The following is a 22065-nucleotide window of genomic DNA, read 5'->3' on the forward strand; positions in this document are numbered from 1 at the left end:
AGTTGTCTGAAGCTCTGCTTACTGCTTACATAATGCGGGGTAATACTTGTGGTGTTGCTAACTTAACACCTGCTCTTCGTTTTCAATATACGTGCGATATAATTCACATCACACATCCTGAGCTTAACAAATTGAGCCACCGAGTTGAACATGGAGAACAATCATGACGCGAAAATGTTATTATCAGAGAGTTTGAGGTCGATCCTACAAGGTGGCATCAATGCCGGTGTTCCAGGTGTCTCCGCTTCAATCGCCACGTCTAAAGGCATTATATGGCGGGATTCTGCTGGGTTTTGCGGTCTTAGAACAGAATATCCCGATCAATGACTCGACTGTATTTGGAATCGGGAGTATCATCAAAGTATTCGTGGCGGTTGTAATCCTTCAACTCATCGAAGAAAGTCAACTCAATGTGTCGGACAAGATCAATGAACATTTAGACCAGGGCGATTTAGATGGCATCGGTAATGCAAATGATGCAACAATTGGCGGTTTACTAAGTCATACTGCTGGTATCGAAAGTTGGGAAGATGATTTGAACTGGATCACTGAAGCGAGAGGTAAAGAATTGGACCCGAAAACAATTTGGGGCAAGAAAGATACTCTAGAGTATGTTAGACGGCCATCCAGGCTTGAAACTGGTCGTTTCTCTTATTCTAACACAAACTATACTCTCTTGGGTTTGTTTGTTGAGAGAATTACCGGTCACTCGGCAGAAAGCGAGATCCGTCGAAGAATACTCGATCCTCTAAATTTAATGGATACATTTCTGGAAGAGTTTGAAGAGGTGGGATTACGAAAGGAAAATATACCACACCGATATCATTACGCTACAGATATATTTCGCAATACTGCAGGAGTAGGTCCAAGTTTCTCCGAGTATAAGTGGAAAGGACTGGATCTTATTAATGCAAGTGAGTCAAATCTATCAGTAGAATGGGTAGCCGGTGGGATGATCTTCTCAATCTGTGACCTTATCAAGTTTGCGACTTCTCTCCGGGATGGAAAGCTGCTTAGTCCCTCATCTATGGATCTTCTCAAAATATGGCAGCCGGCCACAGAATCAATGGAAATTGGGCATGGGATCTTTAAATCCGGAAATCCTTATACACAAAAGAATTGGCTTGGACACATTGGAAGCGTACTTGGATTTAGAGGATCTCTTTGGTGGAATGAGGAAGTCGATTGTGTTGTATGTGTTCTTGCAAATGTGGGAATTGTGCATGCTGGAAAAGTTCCATCGAGTGCGCCACAAATTGCCTTCGAATCTGAGTTCCTAGGAGTAGCTGTCAAGTTGACTAACATCGCCGTGAAAGAGGAATAATTATCAACTTGGAGAGAAGTACTAGCTCTAAAAATGTTGCGGAAGTCCCGAAATTTTCTGTCTGCTCCCAGAATCTGAAGTAAGTCAAAAATATTAACTCCGAAGTCTCTTCATGCATCACCCCAGGAGAGAAGCAGACTCAAGCTAGATCTCCGTTTGAAATTGCATATTGACAATGTGGCAAAGGTAGGGATCAAAATCTTTAGTTCATTATTTATGAGGACGGCACACATCTCTTCATAGTGAAATGTAATCTCAACAATCGACGAAATCGATCCACGATCCACTTCTTTCTCTTATCTTAATTTCTAATTTTCCTATCATGAAGAATGGTGTGACTGTCAATGTGACAGCATACGCAGGAATAGAAATGGAAAGTGCAAGCTGTTGCTTGGAAAGGTAGATAACCACCTGGAAGTTCCAGTCGACGATTTATACATATGAAAGATGAGCTCCAGGCCGTGGGGGAATTGTTATTCTACACGGCGAAGATTAAAACCCGCCAAAGTCTCCAGAGAAATGATTGGTTGTGAGTAATACGACTAAATTAGTATTCGGCATTGACCGCTGGTTTGACGAACAAAATTGGATTTCCCAGATCTCGGCTCTCCAAGTGGAGCGGAAACCAAGATCAAGGCAATCTGTCCACGTGATGGATTTCTACCTACCTACTCCACGATACATCTCTCGTCGAAGCATGTCAGTGTCGGGTAACAACCGTGGAGCCGAGGTAGGCGGGATTGCCTGGCACACTAGTATTCCCCGCCCCCCACTATCCCCCCAAATTAATGTTCTCCGGAGTTACATTCGTACCCACACAAGACACGAGTTGCATTCGGAGCGCTTTCCCAGATTTTAGGTGGAGCGGAGCTAACACGTTGCAGAAGCCAGACATGTTATCTTGGTGAGCGGGGCGAGCACTCGTCGAATCAGCCAAAGTTCATTGAACTGGCTACGGTACCCAAGGTTATAAACTCGGACTTTGATCAAGTAAGGTTACGTACCTTCCTTACTCATTATTCATTCCACCATGAATATCTCTCGTACGCAACGCATCGCATCATACATTCATACTATTGATGTACCCTCATATTTTATACTGGTATCCAAGACTCGGACGACCAAGAACTCACCATTATCTTTGCCTGATGTGAACCCTTTTCTCAATCGTTGAGAAAAGCTTTGCACCTTCCCGTTAGGATTGACTTTAAAAAAGCTTAGTTCCACAGTCCTTGGAAATCTGCCCGCTACAACTGTTCAATTGCGAGCCCCATTTTACGGTAACTTCGGATTCCGAAGCTCACAACATAACTCATAACTCATAACTCATAGCTTATCTCAAATTCTCTCTATGCTCCGGCCACAACTTTAGTGGAAAGAGTCATGTGGTCATCTCCCCGCTTGCGTCCCCGTCAGATTGATTAGAGGTCCATAAAAGAATCGTAAGGTGGAAACAATTGCATACATGTTTTCTCCATGTTTCCGATCGACGGCAACCCATTTTGATCGTCGGTTACTGCTCCGCACGAGGCAAACCCTTTTCGTTTTGTTTTGAAGGAGAAGTGACGTTGTCCACGTATGTCCACACACGCGTTGTCAGAATTCCCTGTTGAAATCTCAATTTCTGCGCCTCAAATTTCCAATCATTTATGTCAGCATCTTGTGCACACTACATTGTACACCACATTGTATGTTGCTTGCAAGTCGCAAGCATGGAACGGAACAATGATTGTGACTGAGGAAAGCTGATTTACAGTGGCGGAGCCCAGGGTGGAGCGCGGGGGAGTTTTACACAAGAAGTTAGCGTAGTTGGGGGAAACCTAATTTGACAGTACGGGGTGCGGGGCGTAACTTCTCAAAGAGAATACCTAGTAGTTTCCTGCCAAAACTAACCAATTTCAATTCGTGCGCATACAATTCCATATAAACTCCCTTCCTTGCTCCTAATTGGCTCTGGCATGCATTACTGTTGAAGCATCATGTAGACAAATAAAGAAGCTACGGGGGGCGGGGCGGACCCGGACGGTAGAGTTGTCTCATGCAGCAACGATTTTACCACCAATAAGCGTCTTTCGGGATATGCAAAGATCAACAGGATATAATGTCCCGATTCCCCCAATGTACCCAGGTATCCTTCCATATTTTGTATGAAAGCGAGAACGAGCAATTTATTTTGTCAATCGCCATTGTTTATACGCGATAGGAAAGTTCTACTGTGCTCTTTCCGCATCTGAATTGAAGCTGCCGAGCTTCCGATCTTCTGTCCATTTGTCAAGCTTTGGGAACATACTTTGCAAAGACGAAACAACATTGCAGAAATCACATTCAAAATGGCGACGACTGGAGCCGATGTGCACGGGGAGAAGGGCGACATTGAAAGCTTGAAGGCACATAACCTGGAACATGACGAAGTCCTAGTAGATAAGGATCTTATGAACGATGCCTTCGAAGGAGAGAATCGAGAGCATGAGATGGGTATGTGGGAGGCTGCAAAACAACATCCCATGGCTTGCTTTTGGGCATTTACCTTTTGTTTCACTATTGTGAGTCCTCAACTGTTATGCCAATGTCCCGTAGAATCTCTTCTAATACAACTTAGGTAATGGAATCGTTCGACATGTTCTTGAATGGCAATTTCGTTGCACTCGGCTTTTTCCAGAAAACTTACGGTATCCAACAAGCTGATGGATCATATGCCGTCCAAACAAAATGGCAAAGTGCACTGTTTCAGGCAGGTCAATGCGGTGCCTTCGTTGGTGTCTTCTTGGCTGGCCCTGTTACCAATCGGCTTGGCTACCGTTGGACTACAATTCTTGGCTTGATCATGATGAATGCCACGATTTTTATCTCCTTCTTCGTAAGTTGCATGCTTCCTTTCTCAATATTTGCAAGCCTCAATGAGCTAACAACGAATACAATTTAGGCCGACTCTCTCGCTGTACTTACAATCGGTCAAGCTTTCGAAGGTGTCCCTTGGGGATTTTTTATCGCAAATGCTCCAGCATATGCAAGTGAGGTCGTACCTCTCTCGCTTCGAGGTGCATGTACTGCCACCCTACAAATGTCCTGGTCTATTGGCAGTATCATCGTCGCCGCTGCCACTTATGGTTACAACAAAAAGAATAGCACATGGGCCTGGAGGGCACCTCTTGCATTGCAATGGCTTTTCCCCGTAAGTATTCCATTTGAAATTCCGAAGATATAAAAGCTCATTTGTCCAGACTCCACTCTTGATTCTTATCTTTTTCGCACCAGAATCGCCTTGGTGGCTGATACGACGGGGTCGCAAGGAAGAAGCTATTCGATCCATTACGCGTCTTGGTAATAAATCCGAAGGGTATGCTGAAGGTCAAATTGCAATGATGGAGCGTACCGTCGAGATCGAAAAGAAAATAGGAGGGGACCCAACTCTTCTTGACCTCTTCAGAGGTACTGATTTGAGACGAACTATTATCACTTGCTTGATCTACGCATCACAAAACTTTGCCGGAAATCTTATTGCCAATCAAGCTACCTTTTTCTTCGAGCGTAAGTGGATAATCTTCTCTTTGAAATATGAAATTATAGTTAGCTAATTCTATTGATGTGTTTAGAAGCCGGAATCTCCACAGACTTTTCTTTCAAGCTTAATTTGATCAACTCATGCCTTCAATTGGTTGCCAATGTCCTTTCCTGGCCTCTTACAGCCAGGTTCGGTCGTCGAACAATTTATCTTTGGGGTACAGCCACTAACGTCACTTTGCTCTTCATTCTCGGTATCTGCGCCTCCATTCCACAGAATAATTCGACCAATTACGCTCAAGCATGCTTGGGAATAATTATTTCATTCGTCTTCGCTGGAAGTCTGGGTCCAATTTCATACAGCATTATCGCTGAGACATCCTCTGTCCGTCTTCGTGCCTTGAGCACTGGTGTTGGTCGTGCTGCCTACTATGTTGCAGAGATTCCTATGATTTATCTTGCCTCACAAATGCTCAACTCAACCGGATGGAATCTTGCAGGAAAGTGCGGTTTTGTATGGGGAAGCACCGCTGTTGTCTGTTGGGTCATGGCCTACTTCTTCCTCCCTGAGCTCAAAAATCGCTCTTACCGTGAAACCGACATTCTTTTCAAACGGAAGATTTCTGCAAGGAAATTCAAGTCGACTATCATTGATGTCAAGGATAACGATTAAGCTGGTGTTGGTATAAGGTTAAAAGAGTAACATACCTTGTAATTATAAATGGGTGGGAATCGTGATTCGTGGCCTGCTCCCAAGTAAGTAGTCAAGTACTATATTATAGACTATAAAAATTAGATAGAACATAGAACATAGAATATAGAGCATGTATTAATCTTAATTGCAAAGCTTTAAATTTATATCCATTTGAGCATACTTCATTTTCTTTGTTCCTGATTCTTCCTAGAGCTCCGACTATTAGAGCTCCACTACTTCACTGCGCATAAGAGTAAGCTGGTCCTCATTAGTATCGGGGCTCTGACAATACCGGGATACCTTCTCCTGTACTGTGTTGTAGCGTCATCTCGAGCATGTAATTATATATAATGTTTAAAGACCTTTGAATACCCACCCGATTCATGTGTACAAGAAGGCTCCATCTAATACTTTCACCAAGATGGAAGTCTGCTTGAAAACATCCTCCATCACGCTCGTCGCTCAGCAATCTCTTCGTTATCAAAACCTTCGCTCTCAAGCTTTATTTGAAATCCGACGAAATCTTCGCAATCTACATGTTGTAAAGCTTGCTTAGTAGTGAAAATAAACATCCTGTCAGTTTTTACGAAACGATCTCTTCAATCTGAGAGGTAGTATTGTGAAACATTAAGCATGATACACTATGAGTCGAAGCAAAGTCTACATTACCTGTCAGCACTAATGCAAGGCATTTTAGTGAGTACGTAAAATATTACCAACATTTTCAGCCCTGTCGATCAATTCCGTAGAACCTCCTTATGTTTCATAATATTACAGTAAGGGGCCTTTCTGTAGAACTCACGACTAGCAATTGATGTCGATTAATCAAGACGTTGAAGTGCAACTAAGGAGCGGCAAGCGACTATGGCCACACTCAGCAGCCAAAACTCAAATGGAGTCAAATATACAAGTATCCAGATCTTCTAATTTCGGTAACTTTCCTTAGACTTTCATACTTGAGTGTGCTGCTATGTTCACAAAAGGCCTTCCAAGACGCCCAATTGATTATGTTGTAAGCAGCAGGTTATGGTCAGCCGCTTTTAATCTTGGAGGTTAGCTTTTATAATAATAAGGAATAGTATTATTATAATGATAGTGGAAGATCTAGTCAGTTTAAGCTTGAGGGATAAATCGAATATATATGATAAGAGTTGAATTGAAGTCAATTTAGAAGAGCTAGGCTGAGTTGAGATGAATTGCTTGCTTTTTCCTAGATTTTCTTTAAAGAATATTCTAGGTTTATATAGTTTATAATGAAATTCCAGTATATTCTATGCTTATAAATAAGATCGATTTAAATCGTATCTTATAGAATCATTTTAGATAATAAAAAGAAAGTACAACCAATCAATTTAGCGATATTTCCTGTATACTTCCATCTAGTTCCATTTCATTCTATTCCATTATAAATCAATTTGATAAGAGATACTATTATACAACTATATGATAATATGATTTTATAATATAAGATCATATTATATATGTATTAGTCATCAAGATATCCCTTATTTAGTAAGATATTAATAAGTGATTTAGTGGACTTATTATGAATCCTCACAACCAGAGTTATAATTTCTGGTTGGTCCTCCAGAATCACTGCAGGTTGTTGTTGAGTGCTTCACGATATCAATGATCTGAGTGGCAGAAGATGTGCTGAAGAAAGCACAGAGAACGATGGCGACAGTGTTGATATTGGTGAGAAGCATTTTGAAATTTTGGTTGGTTTTTTCAAGTTTTGTAGAAGGGGATTGAGATGATTTGTGAATGGGTTGAAGGAGAAGAAACTTGGGAATCTATCGAGCATTTATACTTCAACTTTGACGTAGCTTCGATGAGCTTACATGTACAGCGCGACATATTTCCTTATTTGGATTGATCAAGGGAAGGCACATACAGTTTGATCGACAAAAGATGGATGTGCAAGCAACTCAATTGCATCAAAACCTCTCGATGATGAGCCAAGTCAACCAGCTACAAGCAAGATCTACATCAATCTACGGAGTCTTCGGGTGCTACAACCTTGTGAATTGGCTCTTTCGAGATTGATGAAGCGCTTCGCCAAGCTCAGTTCTGACAATTAGAAGACCCGTAGACCTCGCCCAGCTTTGCAAATCAGGTTACCTAGCCAAAGGCATTGGAGATCGCTAAATAACCCCCCTATTTAGAAGATATGCTGACGATGATAAGGGCAATGTGTCACTGCAGACAAGGAAAATATGATGACGCGGAAGCACTGATTTTAAATGTGAGGATTCATAATAAGTCCACTAAATCACTTATTAATATCTTACTAAATAAGGGATATCTTGATGACTAATACACATATAATATGATCTTATATTATAAAATCATATTATCATATAGTTGTATAATAGTATCTCTTATCAAATTGATTTATAATGGAATAGAATGAAATGGAACTAGATGGAAGTATACAGGAAATATCGCTAAATTGATTGGTTGTACTTTCTTTTTATTATCTAAAATGATTCTATAAGATACGATTTAAATCGATCTTATTTATAAGCATAGAATATACTGGAATTTCATTATAAACTATATAAACCTAGAATATTCTTTAAAGAAAATCTAGGAAAAAGCAAGCAATTCATCTCAACTCAGCCTAGCTCTTCTAAATTGACTTCAATTCAACTCTTATTCTATATATTCGATTTATCCCTCAAGCTTAAACTGACTAGATCTTCCACTATCATTATAATAATACTATTCCTTATTATTATAAAAGCTAACCTCCAAGACTGGTGATTGTTATACTTTCTATGATACCGATCATGGATTGGTGTTGAAAAATATGCCACGAGGTTGCACTTGTAAGTGACTGACCACTTTACGTTACTACCAGCACCATGTGATTGTTGACTGGCTTGTTTTTGATAGTGACTACCTATGCAGCTAAAGGCTGTGGCGGAGTAACCAGTCACTATGGTACAGACCGTCTCAATCAATGCATCTCTCTACAGGGTAGATGGTCGATGAAAGTAGTTGGTTGTTAAGCTTCTGATGTGTTTTGGAGATGGAAGACTCATCATGTTGCACTGGTGGTTTCCTTGAGCTATCTGGATTTGTACTAGAATATCATGTCTTTGTATCGAAATCTGTCATTCACTTCTAGAGATATTCTGGGGAGACATTAAGGATTCTTTAAGTTGTTAGTGGTTGATCTTGATCGTATTTCAAGTCACACTCATTAGTAGTTACGCTTTATAGCAATCACATTCGTTTTTCTTACTTAACGAGTTAATATTCTTATGAATTTATTTCATAAGTGAGCTTATTTTCAAATAAAGAGTACTTGTAGGTGATAACAGATAATAGGAGGTGATTTTTAATCTTTTATTATTAAGAATATTATTGAGAAGATTTAAATTACATAGCGATATTTTTAAATGAGTGGAGAATTAAAAGGATTATCTTTAGAGTATTTCTAATTGAAATATTGACAAAATTTCAGAAATCTATAAATGATAATTTTACACCTTTATAAGTATTCTAGCGGTATCACCTATTTCATACATATGATACATTCAATAACGTGTCCGGAATCCCACTTTAGTAATTGAACTAAAATTGTAATCGTTTAAAACATTGTTATAAACCAATGGAGTAAAGTGCACCAGAACCTCGTTGAGTCAAGGATCTCAAGACTAACCAAGAGAATGCAACAGCTTTTAAATACTACTCGCCTGAGTTACCGTTTATTCTACATTATGTGCATGACATCTGCTGCCACACGCGACACAAGTCCTGTGATTCAGCATCCCCGCGCCACACGTTAGGGAATCTCAAGATTCCCGAGTCGAAAAACTGAACTTTGCCATCCATACTGAACTGATGGTACGGCGCTGGCTGCCGAAACCTACTGGGATTGGTGACAGTCGTTGTTGGATTCCCGCTTGTGACGAAAGTAACTACATAATCCTGTAGTATGCGTGCTGCGCGAATTGACGCCACTGGCACGAATGGTTGGTAAAAGAGATAAAGCAAATCACCCCCATGTGATCTGCTCTGAACCGTGTTCCACCTCTGCCGCCAGACTTGATCGCTTTTTGCATCACTGGTATATGTAACGTGACAGCGGAACGTGACATCGCCAATAATCCTTGCGACATCCTCGGCATCGTTATATCCAGAGTGATATGTTTCTAAGATCCACTCTTTCTCGTCTTTGGTAATGTTTGGAAATGCGAGATCAAGGAAGCCTGGCACGGTGGTACCCTGGTCTTCAAATGACTTTGCAAACTGGCCACCCTCGTTAAAAACATGGGAAAGAATGAGTTGTACATCGTGTAAAAACTCTCCTTTGTTGAGCAGCTTGGCGGGAGACTCAGGAGCAAAGTCCCCCCACGCTGTTGGATTATATAGAAAGGAGCCAGGCGGTGCGTTTTGTATCTGCTGAAGATTTGCCTGCATCATCTGCGCTTCTGATACCTTACGCAGGTCCCGCAGGTCCGCCAAGGTCGAGACGCCGTTGTACTTTGTCATAAACTCCCGAAACGTGCTTTCCGCCGTCGTTTGATCTGTGATTGGTTGCCAGCCTCCCGAGAGGGAGATAGCGCGCTGAAATAGTGCCCCTTTCTGACCACCATAGGCGGTGAGGTGGTGCAATACGGAGCCTCCTCCGGCCGAAAGCCCGACAATGGTGACTTGATTTGAATCGCCTCCAAACTTGTCGATGTGATCTTGTACCCACTGTAGGGCTTTCTGTTGATCAAGTAGCCCTGCATTGATATCTTTATCTTCGATATCGCGGCCGGCTGCAAAACCCAAGGCTCCCATACGATAATTCATCGCAACAAAAATCATGCCGCCTCGGTCATTTACCATGGCGCGATCCATCAGCCCTCCGGGAAAGTAAAGGGACTTGCCACCAAAGACGTAGGCGCCACCATAGATCCAGACGAGCACAGGCTTCTTTTGCTTTCCATCAAAGGCGGCCTTTGGGGCCCAGACATCAAGAAATAGGCAGTCTTCGGAGTACAGATTCGGATCTGTAAGGTTGAAAGCTGGCTCAAACCCTCCAAAAAGCTGCTTGGGAGGCGCCTTGCCACGCTCCCCTGAATCACAAGGCTTATGGCAATCCCCGTAGTTATTATCTTCCTCGCAGCATTCACAATCATCGCATGGCTCAGGTGGGAAATTGTCCGCCCACTTTATCATCGCTTGAAGGCACTCCTTCCTGCCACGGCCGTCTTCAACCTCGCCTGTCGGGTTGTCGACCGGGGCCTGTGGAGCTCGAAAGCGCAAGTCGCCGGTCGGTGGCGCTGCATAGCGAATACTTTGAAACTTGTAGAGGTCAGGATTAGGGTTGCTGATCGCTCTATGTTTAGTGTAGCCCAGGTCCACGAACGGTAGTTCTGCGGTTGCTGATACAGATTCCGCGGATGGGCTCAGGACAGGGATTTGAGCACCATGAGCTTCATTGCTCAAACCCGGCCAGAAGGCGGACGCGGAAATCGCCCACAGAGAAATGCATAGTGCTTGCGAGATCATGATTTTAGATTGCTGCCGGGGATCATAGAGCCTGGTGCAATGGTCGGTATGAGTTCTCTAATTAGTCGATATCTGCTAGTGATGTAAAGCTTATTTTTAAGCTTAATATCAGGGCTGGTTTCAGAAGACAGAGGTAGTTACATCCTGTTGACAAAGAGAGGTCACAGTCCTCTTTATATCGAAAATTAACAAGTAATAAGTCTGTTAGCTGCCGCTTCATGTATACAAGATCTTCATTGAAAAAAGAAAAAAAAAGCGTAGCTGAAGATATAAAACACATGATTTGAAACACAATATTTGCAGATCGCTCGAGTTCATGCAATCGTCGATTAGAGATTTTTGTAAAAGATCGATGAGATCAAATCTGTAATGCCAAGGGCGATGCGTACTTGGACATACAATAATGTACACTGAAATCACAGACTGTCTCATATCTTTCCTGAGCTAACCATACACTATAGTCATATATGGACTGGTCTTGTCTGGTCCAGCTAATCAATTCTCGCCATATATACTGATAGATAGACGTTCGTCTTGAAACATCGATCTCGGCACAGAATTCAGGTTGATCGCTCAAGGTATCATAGCATGTTGGGCTTAGCAGTTAATAGTGTCTTGGAATTCTCTTGGAGAAAAGCTGACCAAGATACAATGTATAGTAAGAGTTCTGGAATCTATTTACCGTACTCCTGTGACAAATATAACAAAATCCCTGCAAAATTCATATTTTTTCTATATAAACTAAAATACTATAACGTGGTTTATCAGTGCGTGGCCCATATCAGTGGGTGGCCCACTTTCACCTCAATTCGACTCCCTCATTTCAATACGCGTTTTATCAATAATCTACGATGGATTCGAATAATAAAGAAGCCCGTATATTACTCGCTATCGCAGTTATTCAGAAAGATAAGAAGCTAAATATTCGAAAGACTGCAATACTATACAATATCCCACGATTAATATTATGACATAGAATTGACAGTATGCTTTCTTATACAGAAATTCAACCTAAATCTCAAAATCTCTCGGAACTAGAAGAGGAAATCATTATTCAGTATATAATTGATATGGATTCGAGAGGTTTTGTATTTAAACAAAAGGGAGTGGAAGATATAGCAAATTATATTCTTGAATTTCGAGGTGCAAAAAGAGTTGGAAAGCTTTGGGGCTTATTGATTTATTAAATGTTATATAAAGCTAAAGATACATTTTAAACATGTTTATGATTTTTAAAAAGCTTTTTGTAAAGATTCTATACTTATTGAAAACTAGTTTCGACTTATATCGAATATACAAGCGAAATATAGTATTCTCGATTGCGATTTATAGAACTTCGATGAAACAGGTTTTATAATAGGAATGATAAGTACTGGTATAGTTGTTATTGATGCTGAGAGATGCAGCAGAAGTAAAGCTATACAGTTAGGTAATCGAGAATGGGCTATAGCGATTATATGTGGTAATAGTGAGGGGGATATTATATCTCCATTTCTGATAGTTCAAGGATAGGTATATTTTTTCAATTGATATACAGAAATCGATCTTCCTGCAGATTGGGCTATTAAACCTATAAACAATAGGTAAACAAATAATGAGATAGGATTAGAATGGTTGAAACACTTTAATAAATATATAAAAAATCGAATTAAGGGCAAATACAGAATACTAGTACTGGATGGGTATGAAAGTTATAAATCAATATTATTTCAGAATTATTGTAAGAAGAATAATATTAAATGTATATGTTTACTACTACATTTAAATCATTTAATCTAGTTTTTTGATATTGGATATTTTAGTATCTTAAAACGAGAGTATGGTATACAAATTGAAGGGTTTATAAGGGTATATATTAATTATATCTTAAAGGTCGAATTCTTTATAGCTTTCAAAGCTGCATATCAATGATCAATTACAAATCAGAATATGAAATCAGGATTTTAAGGAACAGGATTAATCCCATTCGATCCTGAAATAGTGCTTTCTAAGTTAGATATTCGAATCCATATATCTACTCCTTCTCTTCCCAATTCAGAATTTTGGATCTCTCAAATATCTTACAATCCTACAGAAGCGCTCTTTCAATCAATATTAGTTAAATTTCGAATAACTCGTCATCAATCGAGCTTTTCTATATCTTTATTTGAAACTGTACTAGCTTTAGCTAAAGGTATAGAGAGATTAGTATATAAGAATATACTTTTGAATATAGAGATTCGTATACTTCGAAAGGCAAATGAGACATTAAGTAAACGTCGATGCGCAAAAAAAAACCCAATTACATCAAAGAAAAGTACTTACTGGATAGAAAGCTACAAATATATTATCTCAACAAAAAGTTGATATCCAAATTCGATGTGATAGGTATCAAAATGAAGGAAATTCCAATATGGAGGTATCCTCTAATTGATGTTGTAGCAAGTGTGGAAAAATAGGTTATAATACAAGAATCTATAAAAATATATAATAGATCCTAGATTATTAGATTTATAATAGCTTTAATTAATTGATTCAAAGATTGTTAAGAAATATGAATTTGAAAGTATAAATTGAGATGAAAGTAAGCCATCCACTGATATGGGCCACGCACTGATAAACCACGTTATAATTAATTCAATTATTAATATCAAATTACAAAAACTTTTTAGTAAATAATATAAATCATTCTTTATATATAAGAATTTCTAATTTATTTTTAAATATTTTTATTGAAAAGTTATATAAACTTTTAATTAAAAAAGTTTATAATTTTTGATTTATAATGTTTTTTATATAAAATAAACGAATTTTTCGAAATTTCTTGAATTTTCAATTTTAACTCTTTAAGAATACTTGTCACGGGACCCCTTCTGGGAGTATTCAGAAGCTTTACCGCTGAGCTAAACAGCCCAAAAGACTAGGAGGTAGAATCGAAAGTTCTACCTTACTCTCACATATATAGTAGGACAGGACAGGACAGGAAGGGCTAGTGTCACCTCGTGATAATACTATTACAAAAATATTTAAAAATAAATAATATATTTCTTTTGAATAATTCAAATAATTCTAAATCTTTTTATAATATTATATTCAATTTCATCTTATATAGTTATAAATAAATTAGGGTATAAAAAAACTAAATAATTATATATTTTAATCGGAAAAGTATTACATGTGCGGTGAGTAGGTTTCAGATTGATTGATTGATTGATTGAATTTACGTCCACCTTCAGTCTAAGACTATATAGGACGGCTGGGCCCGATAGGCCCAACAAGTAACTTTTTGATTTACAATATTGGTTATGATCTTATTAGGGAAATAAAAATAAATGCTGGGGAATAGTGCCCGCTTATTATATGTATTGTATATACTAAGAACATTCTAACGATCAAGAAATTGTAAGGAGGTTAAGCCCCCTTTTTATTTCCTCAATTGCTTTTTCTTTATTCTCTTCTCCTCTTTCTTTTTCCATTATTACTTTTTTCTCTATTACTTCTTATTCAAGAGTCCTTACTAAATGCCATGTCCTTATAGCGATTTTGGTGATATTAATAAATTTAATAGCTAATTCGATATCTATTTTGGTATATAATAGGAATTGTATAGTGATTTTCGATAATAGTATATTCTGGAATATCTTTTTTTCTTTCTATTTTGTATATAGGATAATTAATTAGGAGATATTGTAGTATCTCAATATTATTGTATATATATTTATTATTAAAGTAATTGAATCGATATAGATATGATTTGATATATTTATAATCTAATTTCAATTGGAAAAGTGTATTAATAATATTTCGATTGGTTTCAATTGGTAGTTTAATTTTCAATTCAATTTTCCATAGAAATAGTTTAAATAGGTTAATGCCAATTAATTGAATCTAAATCTATATTGATTGAAAATTAAATTTTATTGATTGAGAAAGAATTCTTTGATTATTATTTTTAAAAATCCAAACTAATTTTATTTAAAGTGGATTGTATTATAGTAGCCTCTTTTGCTAGCTTATCTACTAGCTTGTTTCCTTTAACTGATATATGCCCTGGTATCCAATTCAAGGATATTTCAGATCCTTTAACTATAATAGCTTTGGCTGCCTTGATTGCTCGAATTTGGTATACTTGCCCTAGGTGGTTTGAAGGTATTTTCAATCGAAAAAGGCCTACTTAATTATTTAAATAGATCTTGAACTTCTTTCATTATTAATAATTGAGCTAACATATTCGATGGCTCGGGTGACTCCATATAGCTTTTTATTATAAACTAGTTGATTGCTTTCAATATTGACTTGTTCTTAATATAAAATCTGATCATTCAATTATATTAATACTATCCCTATACCAATATTTATTTCCTTTTTAATGGAAAAGGTATCTGTATAAATGTAAATAGTATTTTGATCTCTATATTTAAAAATGATATTATGAAGTATTACTATATTTTCTTTTGAAGTCTGATTAATATTAACTTTGAAAGAGATTTCCTTTTTCTATAAAGGGAAGTGAAAATGAATAATCTTTTTGAAAAAGAATGAATCAAATTTTTTATCAATTGATTCTTTAATTCTATCAAATTGAATTGGCTTGTATAGCTTTCTTTAAGAAATATTGATTGCTTTCCGATTAGCATATTGATATGCTAAAATAGCTTTTTCGATATTGATTGAATATTTGAATAAGAGTTTTGTTAATCGAAAAGTGTATTGCTTGATATTTGAGTCTAATCGGATATTTGCTGATTTTAATCCCGATTCGATTTTCATTAAAAGAATTAAAACGATTTTGAAAACTCCTAGTATCTTTCGGAAAGCTAGGTTTTGAAGAGCTTGCATTTTATTCTTGAAGTAAGCTTATCCTCTCCACCAAATCACTAATCCATAATCAGTTATACTAGTTACACAAACTATATATAATTGTTGAAAAGCTTTAGGACTCAGGCCTTTTTCAATATTTACTAGCCGAGTTATTTGATAAAAGGTTTCTTTTACTTATATAATTCGGATATTGATATATTAATTAAATTTGAGATTTAGATTAAACTATATATCTAACTATTTAATTAAAGATTAAGGTTTAATAATATCCGAATTGGGTAATGTAATTAGAAAGTTTTTGATTAGCTTGAATACTAAGAAATGCATTAATTCTGTTTTTACTAAATCGAATTGAATTGCATTTTTCGAACTGAATTTATAGATTTGTTTTGTAGCTTTTTAAGAAATCTAATATTCTTTTTCTATAAGGATAAGTTTGTGATTAAAGCAATGTCATCAATATAGAAAAGAAATTTAATCGATTTTGAAAAGAATAATTCTCTAATATATATTAGAAAAAGAATTGGAGAAATTGGATTGTCTTATGGTATTCCGATCGAAATAGGCTTGAAGGATTCGATTTGATTATTGAAAGAAAGTTTTAGCTGTCTTTATTATAGAAAAAAGGCTATTCAAAAAATGAGATTCATTAGTAGTTTCAATTTCTTATAAATATCTAGTAATCGATTTCTTGAAATATAATCGAAGGCTCCTTTATATTCATAAATAGAACTAAGGTCTTTTTGTAAATTTGCTTGTTTCTTTCAATTTCGATAATTAGAAAAAGGACTGCATCAATTACTGATTTCTTTTGTTAATCTTCAATTTGATTCTTGTATAATAGATTAATAGTTTCTATTAAATAACCTAATCTTTAAACTAAAATCCTTTTGTTAATCTTTCTAAGGTAGTTTAGAAATACAATGACTCTATATGCTTTTGAAACTGAATAATCGGGTTTTGAAGGTTTCTTTAGAATCACTCCAATAGCTTATTTCTAGCATTGTAGGTGATATCCTAAATTGATTAGATTGTTAAATAAATTGAAAAAGATCTATGAAATTGCTTTATATGCTTTTATAATAATTTCCTGAATGATTCTATTTGGGCTAGAGGTTTTTTCTTGAATTTTGGCTAAACAAGTATTATTTAATTCGATTTGTAAAAGACTAGATTATTTCTATTTCTTGAATTGCTTATATTCTTCTTATTATGGTTTTAGAATAATAAAAGGAGGATAGGAATAAAGTTGATTTAAAAGCAGAGTATTTTCCTTCAAAAAAGCTTCTATTGAAATATCCGGTATTCTTTAATCTTGATAATTCTGTATATAAGCTATTACTTTAAATATTATCTGTATATCCTCTTTTTCTAGAAATTTATTTCAATAATTCTTTTTAACTGTTTTAATAACCTGAAAATACTTATTTCTAGCAATTCGATATTTTTCTTTAAAGTTTGAATTCTTTAGATCCAATTTCAATTAATTATTTTACTCTTTCTAGCTCTTTTCGAAAATTTATTAATTCAGGGATTTACTATAATTTCACTCTTTAATTAACAAAGCTTTAGGTATGGAATTTTAGTAGCTTTTTGGATAATTCTTATAAGTTTGCTTATTATTTAATTCAGATTAAAATAATTATTTCTTTTTTTCAAATCATTTAGTGAATCCTCTTCAAATAAGATTATTGATATTAGAATAGAGAGAATAGGGGAATATAATAATTCTGATTTTAATATCGATTTGAATTTATTCTATTAGTTAGTTTGTATTATATCTAGTTAGTGATATTGTATTAAGGGGGCTTGCTTTTTTTTCTCTTTAATTCGAATAATATTTCTGTATAATCGGATTCTATATCTGAAGTGTTTGTTAGTTTTTGAATTTGAGAGGTAATTCCTTTTGAGATTAATGTAAGGTTAATGATATTTGGATTAAGGAGATTAATATAATAAAAGATACTGAAATTGGGTTCATTAAGAAGAGTAAGATTCTGGTCTTTAAACCATTCGATTAATTGATTAGCGTTTTCATTCTTTTTTGAAAAAGAATTCTATTATAGATAATGAAAATTGAAATCGTCTAGGAGAATGGTTTCTTATATAATTATTGAATTGTATAAGCATTTTTCAATTATAAAGTTCTTTCTTTAGCTTGATTAGCTTTATATAAATATTAACTATTTGGAAGGTTTTATTTCTATTTCGATAATCGAAGATCTGAATATTAGAATCTCTTAGAGAATCGGAGAAAGGTTAATTATGAATTGAAGGGTTTTGAAATATATAATAATATTTATAATTAGTATTTGGAATCGAATCTTGAAAGTGTTTGTATGAAATTAGAGTATATAATCAATCTTACATTTGAATAATCATTTCTATTTTTGATAATTCAAGATTCTTGAATAATAATAAGATCGATATGAGTTTATTGCAAACTATAGAACATTCTCTATAGCTTGTAAACTCCGATTAAAATTTATTTGAATGATTCGAATATTGATATGATTTATTAATAAATATTATTCGATTTTATTGAATAGGCCTAATAGATTTCATATGTTTTGAATTTGCTATATAATTCCTTTAATAGTTTGAGTATTTCGCTACTAAGTATTAATAAAACTTTCCTTTGATATTATATATCATATACAAATTGATTAATTGATTTCATTTACGTCCACATTCAGTCTAAGACTATATAGGACGGCTAGGCCTCTAGAGGCTCTAGCAAATAACTTTTTATTCTATAAAAATGGATATATTCGATTTAGGGAAGTGAAAACAAATATTGAGAACCAATGTCCACTTATTATACACATTGTATATAATAAGGAAAGGGAAGTATAATATTTAAGAAATTAGAAGAGGACCTCCTTTCTTCTTTTTCTTCTTCTTCCAATTACTATTCTTCCATTTCTGCAATAACTCTTTCTCCTCTATTATTGCATCTTCTTCTTCTTCTACTACTTCTCTTTCTCCTGTTTTGTTTTATATCAAGCTTTAGCCAGATGCCATACCCTTATAGCTATTTTGTAATATTGATAAATTGATAACTAACTCGATACCAATTTTTGTGAGGATTCATAATAAGTCCACTAAATCACTTAATAATATCTTACTAAATAAGGGATATCTTGATGACTAATACACATATAATATGATCTTATATTATAAAAATCATATTATCATATAGTTGTATAATAGTATCTCTTATCAAATTGATTTATAATGGAATAGAATGAAATGGAACTAGATGGAAGTATACAGGAAATATCGCTAATTGATTGGTTGTACTTTCTTTTTATTATCTAAAATGATTCTATAAGATACGATTTAAATCGATCTTATTTATAAGCATAGAATATACTGGAATTTCATTATAAACTATATAAACCTAGAATATTCTTTAAAGAAAATCTAGGAAAAAGCAAGCAATTCATCTCAACTCAGCCTAGCTCTTCTAAATTGACTTCAATTCAACTCTTATTCTATATATTCGATTTATCCCTCAAGCTTAAACTGACTAGATCTTCTACTATCATTATAATAATACTATTCCTTATTATTATAAAAAACTAACCTCCAAGAGGTTATGAGCCCAACTAGTCTAAAACTAGCTTAAAAGGGAATTAGCTTGATTTAAGGCTGTATATTATATATATACCGCTATTGAGCTATCGAATATCGAATTTTCGAATCAATTCAATCGAATTTATATCGAAAAAACACTATATATAGACCCTAAGGCCTGCGTCCCTGAAGCTAAACCTAATTGAGCGTATAAAATTAGGTCCCTAGACGATATATTTATACTATATTGTTATCTATAGCGGGTGATATATCAATATTCTTTATATCAAAGTGTTCTAGCTTATTTAGTCTTTATTTTATATCAAATAAGATAAAGATCTAATTTAAAAATAGCTAATCTATTCGATCCTCAAAACTAAAATCGATTTTAAATTGATTTATTCACCTAATCTATTTAAGCCTTGAAATTAGCTAAATATTTAAACTAATATTTAACCAGTATATAAGATTAATTAGTTTATAAAGGATTTAAAATGACTCCTGATATTAATTTTAAATCTAATCCTCTAAAAGACAAATCTAATTATATTGAATAGATTAACCGAGCTAAACTCTTTCTGAAAATAAATGGCTTTATACCATATATTGATGGTACAGAAGTTCCATCCAATAAAAGTCTATATATAAACAAATCAGGAGAGCCTATTTCATCTGAATTAGTTATAAAATATAATGAAAGGCTTTCAAAATATCAGAGAAATAAAAGAAAGGCACTAAAAACTATTAAATTTATAATTAGCTTCGAATTAGTCAAAAGATTTAAGAATAAAACTTCAGCTAAAAGCCTATAGGATTTCATTAATAGATGTTTAGAGAGTCTTTTATCGAATTAATGGGAAGATACCTAAATAAACTAATAGAATCTAATTATACTAGCTTAGAAGGAATGAAACGAATATACTAATTCGATTCAATCATCATATAATTACCTAAAATCAATGAATTTCGATATTCCGGATACCTTTATAGTATAGTTTCTTTTTAAAGACCTACCTAGCTCTTTCGATAGCTTTGCTTTTCAAAAATACAAAGAATTAGCTAAAAATACAACTAGTATTGATCTGGATAAGCTTTTTTCAAAACTAATATCCGAAGAGGCTAGAATGTGATCTAATATCGATTTAAATGCTAATAAAACAAGCTTTAATAAAACTCCCTATTACAAGCATTACTCTAAAAAGGGATATTTAGAGTTGAAATGCTTTATAAAATATTTTGAATTAAAGACCAATAAAGGGGATAATAAGAAGTATTTTAAATCGAATCCGAATAGAAATTCGAATAAAAATTCGAATAAAGATTCGAATAAAGATTCGAATAAACCCATCTCTAGCAAGCAACTAATGGCTGTAGACCATTATATAGGCTTAGCTAATCAATCTCTTGGATCTAAATATAAATTTATATTAGATTCGGGTGCTACAGAACATTATTCACCCAATAGGGAATGATTTATAAACTATAAGCCATTAAACAATCATTCCATCACTGTAGCTAATGGGGAAAAGCTTCGTATTAATGGTATAGGAGATATTCCTATTCTAATTAATAATAAATCAGAGGTGCTACTGCAGGGGGTGTATTATATTCCCAATATAGCCTCCAATCTTATCAGTTCGAATAAAATAGCTCAAAAAGGGTGGGCTAATCACATTGTTCCCCTGGGAAATAAGATCGATATTATTCATAAAAAGGCTAATATACGAACTACAGCTTCCTGGCTAATTGATGTATATTATCTTAATTTTAAGATGGATTCTAAATATCTTAAAAGTATCAATACCCCTGAAATGGAAGAGGAATCAACTCAAGAATCGAATTTATTATTAAATAAAGTCGATTTCAACCTAATCCATAAGAGATTAGATTATATAAATAAGGATTATATTATTAAATCCTTAAATATCCAATTAGATGTAGCTAAATCTGATTTAGAGGTATGTGAATCATACAAATTCAGCAAATTCCATCAGAAAATAAGCAAGGAATCCTCGGAAATCCCTGAAATAAGTTTTAAATTCGAAAAATTCAGTTTAGATATAGCTGGACCCTTTAGAACTACAGGGATTAAAGGTGAAAAATACTTTCTAGTATTCACAGATTGAGCTACTAGAGCTATTTGGGTATATTCCATTAAATTCAAATCCCAGGCCTATGATATTCTAATAGAATTCTACAATCTAATTAGAAATCAGTTTAATATTAGTATTAAAATACTAAGATTAGATAATGCTCTTGAATTCCTTTCGAATAAATGATCGGATTTTATTCGAAATCATGGGATTATATACGAATATATTAGCCTGTACGCTTATTCCCAGAATGGAATAGCCGAGATACTAAACAGATATATAGTTGAAAGACTAATCTGTTTAATTAAAGAGAAAGAGATTCTACTTTATTTATGGCTATACCTAATTAAAGCCATCACTTATATCAAGAATAGAACATATAATAGTTTTATTAATACTTCATTATTCGAATTAATATATAATAAGAAACCCAATCTAAGTTATATTAAAATCCTAGGCTCTCTTATTTATATTATTAATAATAAAGAAATTCGCAATGAAAAACTGGATTCTAAAGCTTGGAAAGGTATACTAGTAAGCTTTGATTTGTCTAATAATTATTT

At 34.7% G+C, this 22065-nt stretch overlaps 3 protein-coding genes across 3 annotated transcripts; 2 read left to right on the forward strand and 1 right to left on the reverse strand.

Moving 5' to 3' along the window:
* Positions 1-220: 220 nt before the first annotated feature.
* Positions 221-1324, forward strand: EAF02_011770 (uncharacterized protein; the record flags this gene model as incomplete). Its single annotated transcript, XM_038907817.1, has 1 exon — positions 221-1324. The coding sequence occupies one exon, from the start codon at positions 221-223 to the stop codon at positions 1322-1324; it is 1104 nt and encodes a 367-aa protein (XP_038752461.1).
* A 2330-nt stretch (positions 1325-3654) lies between these two features.
* EAF02_011771 (uncharacterized protein) lies at positions 3655-5498 on the forward strand (the record flags this gene model as incomplete). The annotated part of the gene is made up of 5 exons (XM_038907818.1): positions 3655-3867; positions 3924-4181; positions 4248-4496; positions 4546-4852; positions 4918-5498. 5 exons carry the CDS (start codon positions 3655-3657, stop codon positions 5496-5498), a joined length of 1608 nt encoding a protein of 535 aa, XP_038752462.1.
* Positions 5499-9245: 3747 nt separating this feature from the next.
* On the reverse strand, positions 9246-11030 carry EAF02_011772 (uncharacterized protein; the record flags this gene model as incomplete). The annotated part of the gene is made up of 1 exon (XM_038907819.1): positions 9246-11030. The coding sequence occupies one exon, from the start codon at positions 11028-11030 to the stop codon at positions 9246-9248; it is 1785 nt and encodes a 594-aa protein (XP_038752463.1).
* Positions 11031-22065: the final 11035 nt, after the last annotated feature.

The sequence above is a fragment of the Botrytis sinoallii genome, assembly GCF_014898435.1.
Source record: "Botrytis sinoallii strain Bc 23 chromosome Unknown BSIN_035, whole genome shotgun sequence".
In the NCBI taxonomy this organism is placed as follows: domain Eukaryota; kingdom Fungi; phylum Ascomycota; class Leotiomycetes; order Helotiales; family Sclerotiniaceae; genus Botrytis; species Botrytis sinoallii.